Source organism: Camellia sinensis, chromosome 8, assembly GCF_055761805.1.
Source record: "Camellia sinensis isolate YWXY chromosome 8, ASM5576180v1, whole genome shotgun sequence".
Lineage (NCBI taxonomy): Eukaryota > Viridiplantae > Streptophyta > Magnoliopsida > Ericales > Theaceae > Camellia > Camellia sinensis.
This window is the reverse complement of record NC_138968.1, coordinates 22241935-22263069: the sequence shown is the minus strand read 5'-3', so window position 1 is coordinate 22263069 and position 21135 is coordinate 22241935. Positions and strand designations below refer to the sequence as shown.

Below are 21135 nucleotides of genomic sequence, written 5' to 3'. Positions count from 1 at the left end.
CTATGTGATGCGCACAGCATACAAGTATAGATTGAGTCGCCTGAATTGGAACAAAACATTTCATGTTTGTTTGGTTGAAAGATGGTTTGATGGTGCTACCCGCAAGTAGGCTAAGACGTGGATTTGCCACCCTCGGGTGGGCTTAAGAAAACATGATTTTGCCAATATCTAGTGGGCTTAAAACTCACAGTTGATGATTTGTTCCAATCCAAGTAACCCAACCTCCACCCACAAACATTCAGGCAGATATATCACATAAGCATATAGCCTCATGGTAAGCATGCTATCATGGCAGTCACTCACACGCATGTAAGGATGCTAAAGCATAAAAAAACTCACTGAGTACTCCAAGCCATAACAGAAACTAGTTAGAAATTAATGCATGATCTTAACTATGCTGAAATGCCCACATGCAAAAAATGCAACTATAGCAGGCTCGGCTATTCTAAACATGGCATATGATGATGCTACAGCTAACATGTATTCAACTTGGAATTGAAATACAAATGCAGTTAGTATGATACACCGAGCCCGGTGCATGCAAGACAGATGAATGAATGTAAACATGCTATCATACTGTATGCTAATTGAAACATGCCCTAATCTAACCATCATAAGCTGGTAAATAAAAGGGAGAAAGAAGTGGGGTTGGAAGACATACATCACACGCACGCACACTCATTACAATATTGCCCTCGCTCGGAGGGTTCGAATAAATAATATATAGTCTGAATAAATAGTACAGTCCGAATAAATACAAAACCCTAATTAATTAACAGATTTAACTAGGAAAGTCGGTAAATTAGCGTGCAAGCCATGGACCGCCTCAACTCTGTTCCGACTGATGAATGATGCATGCTTGAGTTGCTTGGCGCGAAAATCCATTGCGATGCCCCAATTAGCCTCTGTTTACAATTAAGCCCGGAATATTGCACGAAGCTCGAAAAGACTGCCGGTTTCTGATTTGCTGCAATAGAGAGCAAGAAAGGGGCATGACAATGTATTTTCACATATGTGTGCTTGACTACTCTTCGGGGAGTGTAGTCCTCGATCCTCGTGCCACCAATCACGCATCTTGATGCATGATGGCCGAGGAGTCGAGTTGCACGGCTTAATATGAAATGAATGCACATAAAAACACAACAAGGCCTAAACTCCATCATGGGTAATCCGGAGTGTCGGCGACTGGGAATTGAGACACGTTCTGTCACTTGGAGTACGAAACGTCCCTCGTTTCCCGTGCTCGGGCTAACTCCTATCCCAAACACAATGCAATATGCATGACATGCATGAATGTAACTAATATACAACCTAGCATACACAATGCTATGAAATAGCATACACAATGCACGATGTAACATGGCATACACGATACTCTAACATGCAACTTAGCATACACAATGCTATGAATCGAAATGGCATACACAATGCATAATGGACTTACACCAATATGAGTGGACCTCAGCCACACTCACATCAGCGGCCATAAGATGAAAATGAGACCACCGAAATGCGTGCACACATACACGCAAACCGAGGACCGAACCTAAGGCACAACGTGCAACTCTAACAAGGCATGGCAAGGTATGAAACATGGAATTCAAAGATGTAAATTTCAGCACTGAAATATGATGCAAAGTGGTCCCGAAACATGGATATATGTCATACAATGCATGGAATGGTCCCGAAACTCAAAACTAGGCCCATGTATTGACTTGTAGCTGTACAAAGCATGCATTATTTGACCATGAAGCACAAAGACAGAGCCAAGACAGTCCCAAAACATGAATATTTCTAGTTCAAAGCATGACCAAAAGATGCTAGCATGATAGACCAAAATAGCATGCAACTTTGACTAGCAAACATGGTTTACATCGCATATATATGAAGCATATGAAATCTCACCAAACCAGAAAAAATCAGTGAACAAAACATGCCAAAATATGCCCAAATAACCTCTAAAATGCAGCCAACACATGCAAAAATGATGGGTTCCTTTAGAGGGCCATACAAGGTGTTATTAAGCACATACAAGATAAACACTTAGCATGGCAAAAATAACTCTGGAAATCAAATATGACAGTCCTAAAACTCACCAAATTGGCCCTGAAATGAGTCTAGGAAACATGCAGAGAAGTGCTCCTTTGAAAGGCCTTGAATGGGATTGCTCTACACATGCATCATAGACATAAAATATGGCCAAAAGGGCCTCGGAAAGACCTAAGGCAGACCTTAAAACCCACAAAATTTGGCCCTAAAAGGGACTTCAATGCATGCAAAATAGGGTCCCTTTGGAAGGCCTAAAAGACCCCCAAACAAGACAAGGGGAGAGGGGGTCACCCCCTCTAATTTTGGCCCTCAAAAATGCGTCAAAGCCACTAAAAATCCACTGGATTTCAGTGGCTAAGAGGCCAAACCGTGGCCAATGCAAGTGCTCTAATGCATAGCCCTAATTATGAAGGAATGAAGCATGCATAGGGGAAGATGACTCCAAACAGAGAATAGACCTTAATCAAACATGAAGATGATGTCAAAAAAAGACTTTTTTCAGTTTAGGTCAAGGTCTGAAAAGGCTCACAAACAAGGCTAATATATCATGCAAAAACAGCTCTAAAAGAGAGAATGAGCAAACAGGGAAGTAAATGATTTCAAAAAAGAAAGAGCCCTTCAACAAAGTTGAAAAGGGGCTTAAAAGAGAGAATGAGCAAACAGGGAAGTAAATGATTTCAAAAAAGAAAGAGCCCTTCAACAAAGTTGAAGAGGGGCTCAAAACAAGATACTTTGCAGTTTATGAAAAATCTCAAATATGCTCACAAGTAAGTCTAAAATATGATACAAAAATGGCCCCAAAAGAGAGATAGAGAGCAAGAGGCAGTAGCTGGCCTCAAACAGTGAAGAGCCCTCCAACAAAGTTGAAGAGGGGCTCAAAATAAAGCACTTTACAGTTCGGCTCGAAGCCCAAAAATTCTTAAAAATAGGGCTAAGATATCATGCAAGAAATAGCCCTAAAAGAGAGATAAAGGGAAAGGGGTAGCAGGTGGCTTCAAACAGAGAAAAACCCTTAATCAAACATGAATATGAACTCAAAATATGACTATTTCTAGTTCGGGTCGGAGCCCAAAAATGTAAGCAAAATGAGCTAAAATATAGAGCAAAATAGTGCAAAAAAGGGGAACATAGGAGCTTACCCTTGTAGAACAACAACACAGCAACTTTTGGTCCAAGGAAATGAGCTTTTAGCCTCTGGAAATCAGCCTCAAGGTGTTGGAATGGAGTGTAGAGGTGTGGTGCTATGGGTTGTAGTGCAAATGGTGCAAGACTCTTAGGGTTTTGGAGCTTAGAATAGTGAAAATTGAAGGAGAAGGGGGGGGAAAGCCTTGGCTGATTTTTTCTAACCCTTAATCATGGAGGAGGGGTACTGGTTATATAGAGGAGAAGGGGTGGAGAATGGGGGGGGGAAAATCAATTCAAATTTCCCCCCAAAAGAGGAGACCCTCGGATAGTGGGTCAAGTGCAGAATAGCTGGCACAGCTGGAACACACTCAGGAGGACAAAAATGGCCAGCCAGGTTCAAAAGGTTCAGGTGGTCGGCCGGCCAGGCAAGGTGGCCGGCCGACCAGGTCAAAAGGGTCAAAGTGGCCGGCCACCCCCTAGGATGAAGCCCCAGAAGTTAGCTTCCCAATGCCGTAAACCTTGCATCAAAATTCCTCCTGTGTAAAAAGTTATGCCAGTTTTCGTGAAGTATCGCAGATTCGGTCCAAACGGACTTCAACCAACCATATCTCCCCCACCCGAACTTGTCCTTAGGAGATTCTTGAGTGAAAAATGAAGCCCTGGAAGTAAGCTTTCCAACGGTGGTGGCCTCATATCTTAATTCCTCCTGTGCAAAGAGTTATGCCCGTTTCGGTGAAACCGCGCAGATGTTTTCCTCCTTCCCGGATTCATGCTGAATCACTTTTGACCAAAAAAAGCTGGCTTTTCAGAAAAATTGTTGGCCTCCCACTCTCCTACAACCTTTCTAACAATGAAATAAGGTCTCCACAAAAAATGAACCAAGACGGATACGAAACGGAGGTTTGGGGGCTGAAACACGCAGTTCGGGGCCCCAAAAATAGGCTGTTAGGCACCGGAAGTGGCGTTCGACCACGAAGTTGGTCTTTCAGACCACAGTGTCCCTCAAAAGGGAGGAAATAAGGTGTATGCCAAAAACCGGAGCAAACGGAGGTAGTTAAGCGGTCCCGAACTGAGGCACACGGCTGACGGTTTCGAAAAATCGGAAACCGGGCTTCAAACGGGAAAAATGGCCTACGACCACGAAACGTAGCCTACGGCCACTAAGAGATGATCTACGAGACCTCTCTCTCCCTTCGGGGAGAGAAAACAAAGAAAACAGAACTTGGTTCGCAAACCGAGGTAAAGCACAAAAGAGCCCCGAAGTCTGGAGGCAAGGCTCGCAGCCGAGACTCCGCAACCTCAGAACGAGCACAATATGCAACATCACCAAATGCTCAATCGGTAACGTCTGAGTCTTAAGGTCGGTCAAAAATGGGGTGTCTACAATTCTGTATCGATCTATTTGCTAATTGTAGATTAAATTTTGAAATTTATAATCTATTTTTTAAACAGTCTTGTTATAGTTAATATATATATATATATATATATATATATATATATATATATATATATTTAATCTTTAATATATTATCAAAGTAAAAATGAGTGTAAGATAGATTTAAAATGTGAAATTTATTACAAATTAGTAATTACATATATGAAAAATATTATGTAAATTAGTGTTATATATTATGCAAATATTTGATAAGTATTTTTTTTTTCCAATTAACTAACAAATTGAAACTGTCTCAAACTATGATTTGATTATGTTATATAGGAAAAAAACCCAAGAGGGGGTTGAATTGGATAATAAAAAAAATTGCTAGAAAATATATTTCAAAGACTAAGAGATTAAATGCAGCAGATAATAATAAGTACACAGAAAATAAAGGAAAGGAAAGAAGAGATTGACACAAAGATTTATAGTGGTCCGGCTCACTAGTCTACATCCATTGCTTAAGAGATCTCCTTGAGAATTTCTTCACTAAGAATCAATGCACCACCAAGCCTCTCCTAGCTTGTGAATTTTTACAAATGACTTACTTCAATCTGTTGAGAACTTCTTAACTAAATGTTTCACTTTACAAGTGTTTCACTCAGAAAATAAGGAATAATAACAAGAGGTACAACCATCCTCTTTAAAAATATTCTCTCTCAAAAGATGGATATAAAAGTGCAAGCTCATAGGTAACTCACTCAGATATGAAAGTTGAAGTATAAATGAAGTATATTAAATGCTCTTGATTACTCTTGAATGCTTTGGGTATGTTGTATTGAATGAACAAGGAGACCTCCATATTTATAATATTGATGGCTTCTAGTTGTTAGAGAGAGAGAATATTTGAATCTCTTAGCCGTAGAAGAAGATCATGGAGGATATCCTCCAGCTGTGTTTGATTAGAGTATGGTGAGATACAAACTGTATACAGGTCTTGGGAAAAGAAGGCTCATTAAATACATAAGCTTTTATTTAATGCTCATCTTCATAAGTCAACTTCTTAGAAGAATATGTGGTGCCAGAAAATTTGCTCAGAGGTTAGAAATGATGACATATTATATACATAAATCTGAAAAAGTGGCTGCAAAAAGTGTTGTGTCAGTCCATATCTGATTTGGCAGCTAGATACCCAGATTTTACAGGTGTTGACCCCTGCAACTTGGGTGTCGACCCTTTTCTTTTCTCATTTTTCTGCGTTGAGTCTCATATGTTCTTGGTGTCGACCCTTATCATTCTTGGCGTCGACCCTTGCTGCTAAATTGCATTATGAAATTTAGTGTCGACTCTTGTGGTTCTTGGTGTCGACTTTTGCTACTAGATTGTATTCTGAAATTTAGTGTCGACTCTTGCTGTCTTGGTATCGACCTTTGCTGCTGGATTGCATTACGAAATTTAGTTGCTGTCTTGGTATCGACCCTTGCAGCTGGAACACTTAGGCATTTTGAGCTTCACTCTAGTGTCGACCCTTGCTATCTTGGTGTTGACCGTTAGACCTGTTTTAAGCATGGATAGAGTTTTGCGACCAAATGCTAATCTCATGTTTTGAGGGGCTAAAAACTATTGAAAAACAACATTCTAGAGCCATATAACTTTTAGAAACATGAAGCATAATTTTTATACTATTATTTTGAAAATTTTGAATAACAAACTAAATTTAAAATATTTGTCAATAATAAAAATCAATAGAAATCTAAAGTTGAATAACCTTAGAGCTAATAGATTATTTGTCAATCCGCTATTTATGATTTAGTTCATAATTTTACTCTCAAAATGTCCAAATTGCACTGAGTACACCCGTAGATAGGGCAGTGTAAAATACTATTCAATCCGCTAAAATCGGACCGATCCGCATCAATCTGCACCACTCTAATTGCTAACCACGATTTAAATTTTAAAATTTATAATTCGTCAACCAAATCGCTCAACTCCGCTATAGTTAATACATATATATTTTTTAACTTCCAATGAAATATCAATGTAAAAATCAGTATGAGAGAGATTTAAGATATGAAATTTATTACATATTAGTGGTTATATATATGAAACATATTACGTAAAATTACTTTGTGTTATATATATAGAAAATATTATACAAATTAGTATTATATATTATACAAATGCATGATAATTAGTTAGAATATTTTTCAATCTGTCAATCTGTCAAAAATCGTTCAAACCGCAACTTGTCAATTCGCTAATCCACTAACCTGCCATTCGGTTTGTAATTTTACTCTAAAACTGCCTGAACCGCAATATGCACACCCCTACCCATAGAGATAACGATGACACCTAGTCAAACTTAGTTCGATGACTATGTCCAACACAGCTGAACACGCTCGTTAAGCATACTTTTAGCAAATTAAGGCCAAGTTTGACAATTACAAAATAATTCATTTTTTTATCTTTTTTTTATCACATCATCTCTCTACTTTTCTGTACATCTTTTTGTAAAAAGACAAAAAGTACACTTATTTAGGTCATGCCAGACAACCCGTTATAAATCATCGGAGTGTCATTTGGGATGTGGGTTAATTGGCTTTTTGGTTAATTAATCACAAGAAAGATTAAAAAAAAAAAGTTAAAAAATTAATAAGATAAAAAATCATAATTATTATTTATTTTTTTTTACAAAAATTAAAAAAAAAAAATCAATTCAAATGAATTTTTTTAGTTAAGACTAAAATAACTAAAAAAATCAAAAAATTAAAATGCGAACGTGGCTTTCCAAACAAAAAGCAGGTGTAATTTGCTCTTTTAAAAATGTTATATTTCGACACCAAGCTGTCTTCATTTGATTGGTCTGTTCTAGAACTTTACAAACAGCGCCGTCACGTTAACAACTTCAACAAATTAAAGAAGCGATTGCTTCACTCTCTTACGAACAAAACCATAAACCCTAATTCTAGCCCTATAAAAACCCTCTCAGCCTCTGTCGCCTCTTTCTCAAACCCTAAAGCTCCGCAATTCTAGCTCTCTCTAGTCTCACACACTTTGCAGAGATGAGACCTCCAAGAGGTAATTTTTATCCTCTGTTTGTTTCCTCAGAAATTATTTCAATTGTTTCTCGGGAGAAAAATTCTTCTTTTTCATCTAGAGGTTTAATCTGTGTTAAAAATTGGGTTTTTTTGCAGGACGTGGTGGAGCAAGGGGCCGAGGTGATGGAGGCAGAGGGAGAGGAGGTTTTGGCGGAGGAAGGGGAGGTTTTGGCGGCGGAGGAAGAGGAGGCGATAGAGGCAGTGGGATGAGAGGCCGCGGTGGCCGCGACGGCGGAGGAAGGGGCGGCAGAGGCCGAGGCGGTGGTAGAGGAGGAATGAAGGGAGGGAGTAAGGTCGTGGTTGAGCCGCATAGACATGAAGGAGTGTTCATTGCTAAGGGTAAAGAAGATGCGCTTTGCACCAAGAATATGGTCCCTGGTGAAGCCGTCTACAACGAGAAGAGGATCTCTGTTCAGGTAAATGTTGAAATACATGTTTTTGTTTTTGGTCTTGTTTTGATGATTTGGTGAAAGATTTGATTTTTATATTGTTTTTGTGAAGATGGAAAAATAATGGTATAGTTTGTTTAGCTTTTTGAAACTGCTGTGTGTGAAGCACTAGTTATTAAACACAAATGATCAACGGGGTCACTGGTTTGTGTCACAAGTGTGCAATTTAGTTACTGTTTGAGGCGATACTTTAAATTCTTGTGCTTATAATTCACATTTAAGCCATAACTAACATCTTATGATGAAGATTTGAGGTCAAACTTTTTTACATTGTGGGGGTCTGATGTACTTTTGTACTGAAAGTTGGGGTTTTGTAATTTCATAGCTATTGATTTACATTGGACTTTACATTCAGCTTGAGTTATAGTCTTGTTAAGTTATTTACACACTCACATGTATTCCCGTTGAGGTGTTAGGAGTTTTCAACCTTGAAAATTTGCTTCTTTGAGGTTCTGAACTCTCAGTGGTTCTGAATTTGTGTTGTTAAGTAGCTTATAGTGTGTATTATTCTTTTGGTTACTTGCTGTGTTTGTTTCTTGATTGACCAAGGTGACACTTTGTTAACTGACTATTGAGTAATCATGCTTGTTGTTCATTACTTGTTTGTTGATGTGCTTAGTCATTTTTCTTTTCCTTTCAGAATGAAGATGGGACCAAAGTTGAATACAGGGTATGGAATCCTTTCCGTTCTAAGTTGGCAGCTGCCATTCTTGGTGGGGTTGACAACATCTGGATTGTAAGTTTTGTCTTGTGCTTTGTTTTTCTATTTTTGCTAGGTAGTTTATTTGAGTTTATGTTATTTATTTATTAAAGCTATTCTCTGTTGTGGTTATTTATGTGATCAAGAAACCTGGTGCCCGGGTCCTGTATCTTGGAGCTGCTTCAGGAACTACTGTCTCTCATGTGTCCGACATTGTTGGCCCTGTAAGTAGTCATGTCAACTCGAAAATATTCTGTCTATTACATACTTGGCACTGATATTTATTTGATGCATCATCCATCCCTCCCTTGTAGAATGGAGTGGTCTATGCAGTGGAATTTTCTCATAGAAGTGGTAGGGATTTGGTCAACATGGCAAAGAAGCGAACAAATGTTATACCTATCATTGAAGATGCTAGACATCCGGCCAAGTACAGGATGCTTGTTGGCATGGTTGATGTAATATTTTCAGATGTGGCTCAGCCTGATCAGGTTGCTTTCTATTTCTTGCATTGAATTATCACCCCTGAATAGTTTAATGATAAGTTGAACAGTTGCATGGTTGCTTAGTAAACTTAGATGAGTTGCTGCTGCTGGTGCTGTAACAGTAGTAATTGCAACAATTGAAGTTATTTCCAATGATTTGAGGTTGCAACATATAACATGCAATTTTCTTTATCATGTAGCTGTTATTTTAAATTTAATGGTCAATTTGTACGAGTCTTCAAGTAATTTTCAGTGTATTCAGTATTCTCACATTTTCAACTTTTGTTTTTATTTTGATACATTTTCCCCCTTCAGGATTTGATTTTCCCCCTTTTTCCTTGCATTTTACCTTTGTTGGGATCTTAGTGATACTTCTTGATACTAGAACCATATACTAGAACCACAATTTCAGAAGTTTGAAAGGTCCCATTCTATTTTATTTTTCTTTCCTTTTAACATGTTTGTATAGAAGAATTCTGTGTTATCAGCTAGTACATGATGAATTACTCGGATTCCCCTTCAAGACGTCATGGGTGATGTAAAACCGAGTTTCTGATACTTTAATTTAATGGTCAATTAGTGTGTGTCTTTCTAGGTACTATCAATGTATTCAGTATTCCCACAATTCCAACTTTTTTGGTTTCTTATTTTGGTCCCCCTTTTTTCCTTAATGATTTGATTGTTTTTCTTTTTCTTTGGTATTTCATTCTTCTTTGGGATCTTGGTGATATACTTCTTGATAATTGAGATCACAATTTTGGAAGTTTGAAAGATCTCCCTTTATTATGTTTTGTGTGGTAGAATTTTGTGTTTTCAGCTAGCATATGATGAATTACTCGGATTCCCCTTCAAGACGTCATGGGTGATGCAAAACCGATTTTCTGATGCACTTATAAGCTGTTTGAATATATATGGCATTAGTAGCTTCATTATTTGTTTTTAGTTAATTTACCAGTTTGTGCAATTTTTTTTATTTTCTTTCAAATGATTCTTAACAGATCTTTGTTGGCCACCGTGCCTTTCTTAGGGTTTAGGTCTCGTTTGGGAACAGGCTAATTTAGTAATTTTTTGGCTAATTGGCTAAAAAGGTAGGTAAAAAAAACTTGTATGTTTGGGATGATGTACAAAAAGTAGAGAGGAGCCATAATTGTTGACTTTTTGGTATGACTAATTGGCTAATTGGCTAATTGGCTAATTTGGTCTCGTTTGGGAACAGGCTAATTTAGTAATTTTTTGGCTAATTGGCTAAAAAGGTAGGTAAAAAAAACTTATATGTTTGGGATGACTTTTTGACTAATTACGAAAAGCTGTGCAAAAAGTAGAGAGAAGCCGTAATTGTTGACTTTTTGGTATGACTAATTGGTTAATTGGCTAATTTAGTAACTTTTTGACTAATTGGCTAAAAAGGTAGCATCCCAAACGAGGCCTTAGTCCCAAGGAGGTCATGGGTTCAATTCTCTTTAGGGGGATTGAATTAAGGGAGTGCGCAACCACTTATGTGCTTTCCCAAGGGTGAGGAGATTTTCTTCCATAGGTGCTAGTCTAACAATTAACCACGAACATTTGCCGATCAAAAAAAAAAAAGAAAAAAGATCTTTCTTATATAACTTACTTTTAAGTTGAGATGGTTCCACTTGAAGGGAGCTTATGTATTGAGTGAGTTCAATTACGATGGTAGTGAACTGGAAATTTGATCTGTGCTATCCAATGGATACTTAAAGGTAGTTGTCTGCTTTTGTGTCCATTTTGTTTATGATAAGTTATAGAAACCAAGAATCGTTGGTCTTGCATTGTCCTAACACATAGTAGCATAAAGTATCCGATTTGGGTGATGCCACCTAGGCCTCATCTAGCTGTGACATGTTTGGTGGCTCTTCAAGTCTGGGTTTTGGTATGATGAATGATGGTCAGATGGATATCCCCAATCCCATTTTGTAGTTATTTATTTATTGGGTTTTGTTGACATGGCACATTAACGAAATCCTTATTTTTGTTACTAAACTTTTTACAACTTTCTTGCACTTGTTGCTACTTTATACTCATCTTATGGCAAATTTCTGAATCTGTAGGCCATGGATTTTTTTTGGTACTATTGTGCTTTAACTTGGTTGCCCTGTATGCATGGCTTATTTCTGCAGCCAATAGCATTCTTTCGCTGATTTGTTCACCCATGCCCCTTCATGTTTGGGTGCCATATGAAATTTACCCGTGCTGAGAGTTCTGATTCAGAGATTTGGCTAATTGCTGTAATGGAAGCAATAGTTTTCTATTGCAGTACTCCAATTATATATATTTCCTTGGGATAGTACCCCTCCATCATTGTTGAGTGTATTATGAGTTTTGTTTGATTTTATTATTTCCTTTGCAGGCAAGGATCTTAGCCTTGAATGGATCATATTTCCTGAAGGCTGGAGGCTATTTTGTCATATCAATCAAGGTTTGGCTTTTAGATACTTCTGTAAAGTTTTTCTATGGATTTAGGATAACTTTTTTTCCGCAAATCAAATATTTAGAAAAAGAAAAAATTGAAGATGAAGCTTGTATGATTTTGTTGTTTTACCTGTGATTTATATAATTTCCTTTGACTTTATAGGCCAACTGCATAGATTCTACTGTTCCAGCGGAGGCAGTGTTTGCCCAGGAAGTGAAGAAGCTACAGGCAGATCAGTTCAAGCCAGTTGAGCAGGTCACTCTTGAACCCTTTGAACGGGACCATGCTTGCGTGGTTGGTGCTTACCGGGTGCCAAAGAAACAGAAAGCTGCTGCTGCTGCTCCTGCATCGTAAACACAGCCTTTCCTTTTCCCATCTTCCATGATGCACTAGGAGGAGCTGATGGGGATGGTAGATTCATATATGAACTGAACGGACCTGTACCGTAACTATTTGATTTATCGTTTTGCTAAATTGCTTGCTTTTTTTTGTCGAGACTTAAATGGATTGATTTAGTTTTATATTTTGAATTTCAATATGCAATTTTCTTTTCAGATTGTATATCTGAAAATGTCACCTATACCTTTAAAAAAAATCAACATATCAATTCTTGAATGTTTAAATGAAGACGTATATACTTCCGTATTGAGATTGACGTGGAACAAATCTGTTCAAATTTCAATACATCCTCTGTTGGAAAGAATAAATTACACAATTGGACAGGCCTTTCCTCTAGTGTAAAAACGGGCCCGGTCTGCTTGGTTCTGGACCTGCGTCACACTTTTACACTCCTATGGGTACGGGGTAGGTGCTGTTACAACATGCGGTGACAGTGGAATGACATCGTTTAGCTTATTAATTTTTTTTTAAAAGCACATGCAAGTTGGCGTCTTGCTTTGCTGTAGAGCAATATTTAGATTTAGGTGAATTTAGGAAGAGCTAAAAAAAAATAAAAAAAATAAAAAGAAACAAATGCCTGTGACCACATTTTTCTGTTTAGCCCAAAATTATATTTTTAGACTTTGGGTTCATTTTAGGAAAAAAGGAGAAATTTAACGCCTATGTAGAAGGTTTTTCCATTATTGTCACAATGATTCATCATCAGCTTTTATTGCCAACCCTCACTCACAATACCATCTCCTGCTCAATCTCTTTTATTTCAGGTATTATAAATTGTTTATGTATATATGTATGCATTTATGTATGTGTATGTATAATAATATATGTGTGTTATTTTAGAATCCATATCCTTAAAGGGTGTATATCATATGCAAATATGAATGTCATAACTAAAAATAATAATTATTAGTTATAACTAAAGATTACATAGAGAATAATCACCGACCTTTTCAATCATAATTAAAATAATAATTAAAATAAGTCACAATTAATATCACAACAAGTCATAATCAGAGATGTAACCAAGATTTTATTATCGGAGAGGCCAAAGGATAAATAATTTTTTTTCCACCATATACACAAACACACGTATATAGAATATGATATACAAATTATATATATATATAGAAAAAAAAATTAAATATCATAAAAGCAATCTCTAATAGATGAATAAGTTTTCTTGGTGCAAAATAGAAAGATAATACAAGTTGGGAGAAGAATAAAATATATATTTTTTATACTGAGGAACCATTTTCTGTAAAAAATGATATATATATATATATATATATATATAAAGTGCTATGATAAAAAATATTTTTCATAGAAATAGGAGGCCATGACCTTCCATGGTCTTCTCCTAGTTACTTATAACCAAAAGCGATGTGTTTTAATTTTCCCATATATCTTATATGTTTATATTAGAATAGTGATGTGATACACACACCAAATATAAACACTAAATGATACCAAATTCTTTTAGAATAATGGCAAGTCCAAGTATCGATCCACATGGACAATTGTGAAATTAAACTAATTTAATTTTAAAATTCCTAAATTAATTTTGATTAAAAAGATTGATGGATATTATGACCAAACGAGAATTAATGAAATTGAGAAATTAAATTGACAATTAAAATTAGGGTTAGAGATACTGATTTTTGAAAAAATCTTAGGGCAAAGAATTCACCACTAACCACATAAATAAGACTTAATAATAGCCATCAATTGCAATCCGGTTTGAACTACCCAATATTTCACAACTACAAGTGAAATATTGATCAAGAGGGTTGTAGCATTCAACGTACAAGTACGAATCATCCTGAGTAGCATGAGACGTTTGCTCTAAACCATGGTAGCAACACGACCCGTCTTTCGTAGCATGACTCATCTCGTACTTTGAACACAAACACAAAGAAAACTAATGTATGGAAAGTATTAAACAATCACAGAGAGTAAAATACTTGAAGAGATGAAAAAAGAAAAATATTATAAACTTCTAAAGTGTCCATACATTTATTCAAACCGTTTCACCATCAAAGCTTTAAGAAAAATCTCTTTACATGGCTAGGGTTTCATCAAAACCTTAAAATTGGAAGACTAGCCACTCATGGAGGAGTGAGAAGAAGAAGAGGATGAGGAAGAAGCCCCCATGGAAGTTATCCTTCAAGCTTGAGGAGAATCACTCTTTTCAAACCATAGCCTCCTTTTTTCTTCAAATAATTTTCGAACCCTTTTACAACCCCTTTTTCTTCCTTTTATTACCAACAGAATAGAATGAAAATTTCACGCACGCAACCCTAGGTGGGTCGCTCGAACGCCCATGTGGGCCGCTCAAGCGGTGATCAGCCGCACGTGAGGTGAGGTGGCAAGCCGGGATTTTTCATTCCTTGCACGGAGAATCTGCTTTCGCGCCCTTTTTGATTGAATTTGTGTGTTATCTGCCAAATCTGTACAACTGCACAAAACACATCATCTCCACCAAATAAACAATATTGAAAGACTAAAAATGTAGCTTAAGTGGCCTCAATGTGGTACCTTTCGGCCTACATCACATCCCACAACTTACATTTTGCTAGTCCTCAAGCAAAACAAAAGAAATAAGAAAAGAAAAATTACTCTAAGCCACTTTCATAGGGATCATGATTGCATTTAGCATATGCAACAAGCTTTTAAACCACAAGGTTACCCCAAGTGGATAAGTATAGTCTCGTGAGGGTTTTTAGAAATGATACCCACAAACATCAACATATTTATATCTGCTCAATAATAATTAACCACACTACTCCACCTAACAATCAACTTATGTGCCATTACAGTGTGATATTAAGACATGATAATTCATTGAAGGCACAGTAGACAAGTATGAAGGAATCTATTGAGCCAAAACCACAATTCAAGTAATACAAAAGTAAAGTCTCCTGTACTTGCGAATGTTAGTAGACATATCATCAGTACCCTCGATGTAAAGTGCAATCTCCATACTAATTAACTGTTTACTATAATAGCCCAGTGTAACTCATAATAACACCTAACACATACAGAAAAACTAAACTGTTGCAACCAAGATTCTCAATTTTATTTATTTATTTATTTTTTTAAAGACTGTGCAATGTTCTGATCCATTAAGCTTTCTAATTAACCCATTTAACAAGTATTGGGCCAATGACTCTCAAACCAGACGGTTTTAGGGCACTAGGTGTAAAGACACCCCTACGGGCTTAATAACTTAGGCTAAAAAGGCTATGAATCCGAACAAGTCATTCTCCTTATTTTTTCTTAACTGTGCAATGTCTAGGTCCCTTAAACTTTCTAATTAACCTATGTAGGAAGTCTTGGGCCAATGATTCCCAAACTAGATGGTTTTAGGGTACTAGGAGTAGAGACACCCCTACGGACTTAATAACTCGAGTTTAAAAGGCTATGAATCGAAATAAGTCAAGCGTGTGTTTTTATTTATTTTTTATTTTTTATTTTAAGAATCTTGGCTACTCATTTATTCTTTTCTGCAACCCTAGCAATTATTAATGATGTACACCAGGGATTAGAATAGAGAGGTCATTGCTATGAAAGTGTGTTCATATGAATCAAGGCATACTCATAATAAGTGTACTAATACTACAAACACAAACAACTCTCCTAGTGCAAACATCAGATGCGAGTACCTACCCAATAAATCCTTTTCATACAAGCCCACTATGTTCCCCAATTAATGTATGCTCATATTACTACCACACTGGCACAAAGTGAACATTAAACACAGTAAGAACAAACATGAATTGTTTTTATAAAAAAACTTACCCCCCAATTGGAATATAACATTGTCCTCAATGTAAGCAATTGTACAACAGATAGTAAAATGAGAGAGAGAGGATCTTACCAGATAGTGTAGACGCACATCCAGGGAGGCAAGGACGCACCAAACACACACACACACACACACACACACACTTTGTTTGTTTGTTTTTTTTTTTTTTTTTGAACTGTACAGTATAAAAGGAAAAGAAAAATAAAATAAAACAAAACAAAAATAAGTAAAGAAAATTTACAGATATCATTGATTTGGACCCGACGGTGGTGGGAAATGTTGCTCAAATAGGGCATGCATCAGTTTCTGAGTCTCGAATGCTTCATCATGAACCCTAGCACCAAGTTGATCAAACTGTTGTTGGCTCGACTCTTGGTATGAGTAGAAGTCAGTTTGTAGAGATGCAACTAACTGCTGATACCCATCAAAGGCCATCTGCGAGTGATCCCAATATGCATGATAGTCTGCCCAGAGATCAACCATAGATTGCTGAATAGCGGCTTGATTATCCAAAATAGCCTAATATTGCACCCGCGTCATACAGAATGGTAGTGGCGTGTAGACACCCCATTTTTGACCGACCTTAAGACTCAGACGTCATCGATTGAGCGCTCGGTGATGGTGCATGTTATGCTCGTTCTAAGGTTTCGGAGTTTCGGCTGAGAGCCTTACCCCCGGACCTCGGGACCCTTTTGTGTTTTGCCTCGGTTTGCGAACCAGGTCTTGTTTTCTCTTCCCGAAGGGAGGGAGAGGTCTCGTAGATAATCTCTCAGTGGCTGTAGGCTACTTTTCGTGGTCGTAGGCCATTTTTCCCGTTTGGAGACCAGCTTTCGGTTTTCGGAGCCGTCGGCCGTGCGCTTCGGTTCGGGACCGCTTAACTTTCTCCATTTGCTCTGGTTTTTGGCACACACCTTGTTCCTCTCTCTAGAGGGACACTGTGGCTCGGGAGACCACCTTCGGGGTCGCACGCCACTTTCGATGCTTAACAGTCATTTTTCGGGGCACCCGGCTGTGCGTTTTGGCCCCCAAACCCTCGTTTTGCATCCGTCTTGGATAATTTTTGGCATGGACCCTGTTTTCATTGTTTGGAAGGTGGTACAAGGGTGGGAGACCACCTTTTCTCCTTGGAGACCACTTTTCTCCCGCCGGCTGATTTTCTTGTCAGATAACTGGTCTCCCTCGTTTTTGGGCCACAATTGTTGGTCTCCCATCATACCACTTGCTTGCATTTCATGTGGAGACCACCCTGGGAGGCTGCCGACCAATTGAACCTTTTGACCCTGGTCGGCCGACCAGGGCAAGTGGTCGGCCGACCACTTGAACTGGTCGGCCAGCTCCCATCAGTTCTGTCTCAGTGAGTTGATTCCAGCTGTGCCAGCTGGGAGGCATAGACTGCATTCTCCATACACGTGTATGGAGGATGTTTGCCCTTGGTTTTAAGCTTCTAGGAGAAGCTTTAGTCCCTCTTGTCTATAAAGGAAGGGCTCCCCTTCCTTGTAAAGGGTTCAAAAAAAAAAAAAAAAAATTGGTCTAAGGCATACAAGACTTCTCCCCTTATATCTCTACATCCAAGCTCAAAAAGTGCATGGTTCTTGCACCTTTGCATACCATCTCCCAACCTAACCCCTCCACCATCACTCTAAGCATCTTGGAGGCCATTTTCAGAGGTTGAGAGGCTGTTTTTGTGGTCCAGAGGTTGCTGGTCCTTTTGTGCTACAAGGGTAACACATTTTCTCTCTTTTAAGGCTTTATTTTGCTTCATCTTTTAGCTATACTTTCAAGCATATTTGAGCTTTGGTGTAAACTGAAAAAATTCTTATTTTGAGACCCTTAATATGTTTGTTTAAGATCATTTTTCTGTTGGGGGTCATCTACCCCCTTGCATGCTTCATTTTACCTTGTTTTGAGCCATGCCTTAGAGCATTTGTGTTGGCCTTTTAGCTATTGAAATCCAGTGGATTTTCATTGGCTAGAATGCTGTTTTGAGTGCCAAAATCAGAGAGGGGTGACCCTCTCTCTCCTTGTTTTGTTTTCTAGCATTTTTGGCCTTACAAAGGAGCTCTTATTTGCATGCTTCCAAGCCATGTTTAAGGCCATTTTTGATGAGTTTTAGGACATGCATAGGCTCTTTCCGGAGCTTGTTTTTCCATATTGGATGTCCATCTTGCATGTGTAGAATAACCCTCTTCATAGCATATCAAAGGAGCATCTTATTCTTGCATGCATTAACCATGTTTTAGTGGGTTTTTGGGCTTTATTTGACATGTCATACCCCTGAATTTTTCTGGTTTAGTGGCCTCTTGATTTCCTCACATGCTTGTAGTGCAAATCCTCTTTACTAGCTTACATTGCATGCTATTTTGGCCTTTGATTCTAGCACTTTTTGGCCATGCCTTAAACTAATTTTGTGCATGTTTTGGACTACCTTAGCTCTGTTTTTGGGCCTCATGGTCGAATGATGTTTTCTATGCATGGTTGTAGTTCAATACCCTTGCCTAGCTTTGAGTTTTGAAGCCTATTGCATGCGTATTTTGAGATGTTTCCATATTTTGGCATCATTGTGAATCATATTTCAGAGCTTATATGAATGTTATATTCCCATGTTTTTCACTCTTTAAATGTGTTTGACAGTTATGCATGAATACATCATTTTTGGACCATTGCATTAGCTTCATTTTCATGCTTTGCGAGCCATCATTTTAGTCCATATTTGCTACTATTTTGGCCTGCATAGGGACTGTTTGGGGCTGGTTTGGCCATTTGAGTATTGCTTTGCATGCCTATAGTGTAATGTGCTTCACTAGCTTCGGTACTTGAGCCTTTCAACATGCATTGTGTGAATTGTTTGCATGATTCGGGACCATCTTGCATGTCATTTCAGAGTTGGAACATGTATCATTGTATGCCATATTTCATCCTTGTCATGCTTTGGTAGAGTTGTATCTCGTACCTTAGGCTTTGATCCCTTGCATTGTGCGTGCATGTGTGTGTCATTGCCTTGTTTTCATCATGTTTGGCCACTGATTTGGGTGTGGCCGAGCCCCATCCATCTTGGTTTAAGTCCATCTCGCATTGTGTAAGCCCTATAGTCCATGTTATCGCATGTTTGATCATTGCATTGCGTATGCCTCGTTCATAACATTGCGTATATTAGTGCATTGTGTATGCATGCCATATAATCCATGTGCATTGAGTATGCCATTGATTAGTTCATAGCATTGTGTATGCCATTTGCATACTTGCATGTCATTCCGTGCATCTTCGCATCACTTAGTTGCATTGCATTTAGATCGCATGCTAGAGTTGCATTAGTCCATATATTGTTTGTTGCATTGTGTTTGGAGTAGGGTTTAGTCCAAACACGGGAAATGAGAAACGTTCCATACTCCAAGTGATGAAACGTGCCTCGATTCCCGGTCACCGACACTCTTGACCGTCCATGATGGAGTTGTTGGTTTTAGTTGCTTATATGTGCATTCATGTCCCATTGAGTCGTGCAATTCGACTCCTCAACCATCATGCATCGGGATGCATGATTGGTGGCCGGAGGATCAAGGAATACACTCCCTAGAGCTTATGCAATGATAGGGAGAATGGTCGGGCACACATATGTTGAAAATACCTTGCCTTCTCTCTCTCTTGCCTTTGTTGCAGAAAAAGTAGAAACCAGGAGAATGAACTGGTCGGCCGGCCAGGTTTTCTGGCAGGCCGACCACCTTTTCTGGTCTTCACCACCAAGGGTGGTCGGCAGGTGGTCTCCCTTGCCCATAGCTTGGTCGGCAACCTTCCCACAGCTTCCTTGGGTGAAGTTTCATCTCTCTGGAGCCTCGTGCAACTTTCTGAAATCAATTGCAAACAAAGGCGAGCCGGGGCATCGCGATGGATTTCCCGACAAGGCGACTCGAGCATGCATGCATCCTTTATCATTCGGAACAGAGCTGAGGCAGTCCATTTCATGTAGCTTGCATGCTAATTAATTTGCTCCCTTGGTTTAATTTGTTAATTAATTAATGTGGTGTAATATTTAGTTGTAATTCGTTATTCATTTCGGTTGTGTAATAACTAGTTTAATTAGCTTAGATTAGCTAGTTGGTTCTGTACTATTCATTCGGACCCTCTGAGGAGGGCAATGTTATAATAAGTGTGCGTGTGTGTGTGATGCATGCCTTCCAACCCTACGTCTTTCTCCCTTTTATTTACCGGCTTATGATGGTTAGTTTAGGGCACGTTTCAATTAGCATACTTATGCTCGCATGTTTGCATCCATTTCTCTGTCTTGCATGTACCGGGCTCGGCGCATCATACTAACTGCATTGTATTTTAATTTCGAGTTGAATACGTGTATCAGTTGTTGCATTTCATATGTCATTTTAGAATAGCCGAGCCTATTTTAGTTACATTTTTGCATGTGTTGCATTAGGTATTTCAGCATAGTTAGGATTCATGCATGATTTCTAATTAGCTTCTTTCTTTGGCTTCGAGTACTCGGTAAGTATTTATGCTTTAGCATCCTTGCATGCGTGTGAGTGACTGCCATGATAGCATGCTTACCATGAGGCTATTTGCTTATGTGATATAACTGCCTGAATGCCTGTGGGTGAAGGTTGGGTTATTTGAATTGGAACAATTCACCAATTAAGAATTTTAAGCCCACTTGAGAGTGACAAAATCATGTTTTCTTAAGCCCACTTGAGGGTGGCAAATTCACGTCTTAGCCTACTTGCGAGTAGCACCATCAAACCATCTTTCAAATAAACAAACATGAAATATTTTGTTCCAACTCAAACGATCCAGTCTATACTTGTATGTTGTGTGCATCACATAGTAATTCGAGACTAATAACCGGAATAAGAGCACATAATGTTTTCAAAACTCGATATCATGGTTAGTAGAGGCCGATCTTTGATCGGGCGAGTGGGGGTGCTCACGAAGTGACCTTCCCCAATCGTACCTAAGTTCCCGAGTCGAGGCAACTTTGGTGAGGACGGACACGTGGCCTTAGGCACGAGTCAGGGTTTCCTAAATTCCCTCAAAATAAAATATTTAGGTGGCGACTCTGTATCTGGCAAAGCAGTCCATGTTTGGCACTTCTTTCTAAAAATCAATTTTTCAAAACGATTTGCCAGATTTGGACTTTTTGATGATTCATTGATCTTGCATTGCACTCCGCGAGATTAGATACAAGACTGTGACATTGAGTCCAAATTGTAGTAAGCCCC

General features: G+C 38.4%; 1 protein-coding gene and 2 non-coding genes across 3 annotated transcripts; all 3 read left to right on the top strand.

Annotated features, from left to right (window-relative positions):
- Positions 1-7459: 7459 nt before the first annotated feature.
- Positions 7460-12273, top strand: LOC114303473 (rRNA 2'-O-methyltransferase fibrillarin 1). Its single transcript, XM_028248597.2, has 7 exons — positions 7460-7627; positions 7744-8063; positions 8737-8832; positions 8943-9020; positions 9111-9287; positions 11650-11718; positions 11875-12273. The coding sequence occupies exons 1-7, from the start codon at positions 7612-7614 to the stop codon at positions 12064-12066; spliced, it is 948 nt and encodes a 315-aa protein (XP_028104398.2). The 5' UTR covers positions 7460-7611; the 3' UTR covers positions 12067-12273.
- Positions 9771-9841, top strand: LOC114303478 (small nucleolar RNA snoR60). The gene has a single exon (XR_003643756.1). It is a non-coding gene; the product is annotated as a small nucleolar RNA snoR60 (small nucleolar RNA).
- LOC114303477 (small nucleolar RNA snoR60) lies at positions 10100-10170 on the top strand. Its single transcript, XR_003643755.2, has one exon. It is a non-coding gene; the product is annotated as a small nucleolar RNA snoR60 (small nucleolar RNA).
- Positions 12274-21135: the final 8862 nt, after the last annotated feature.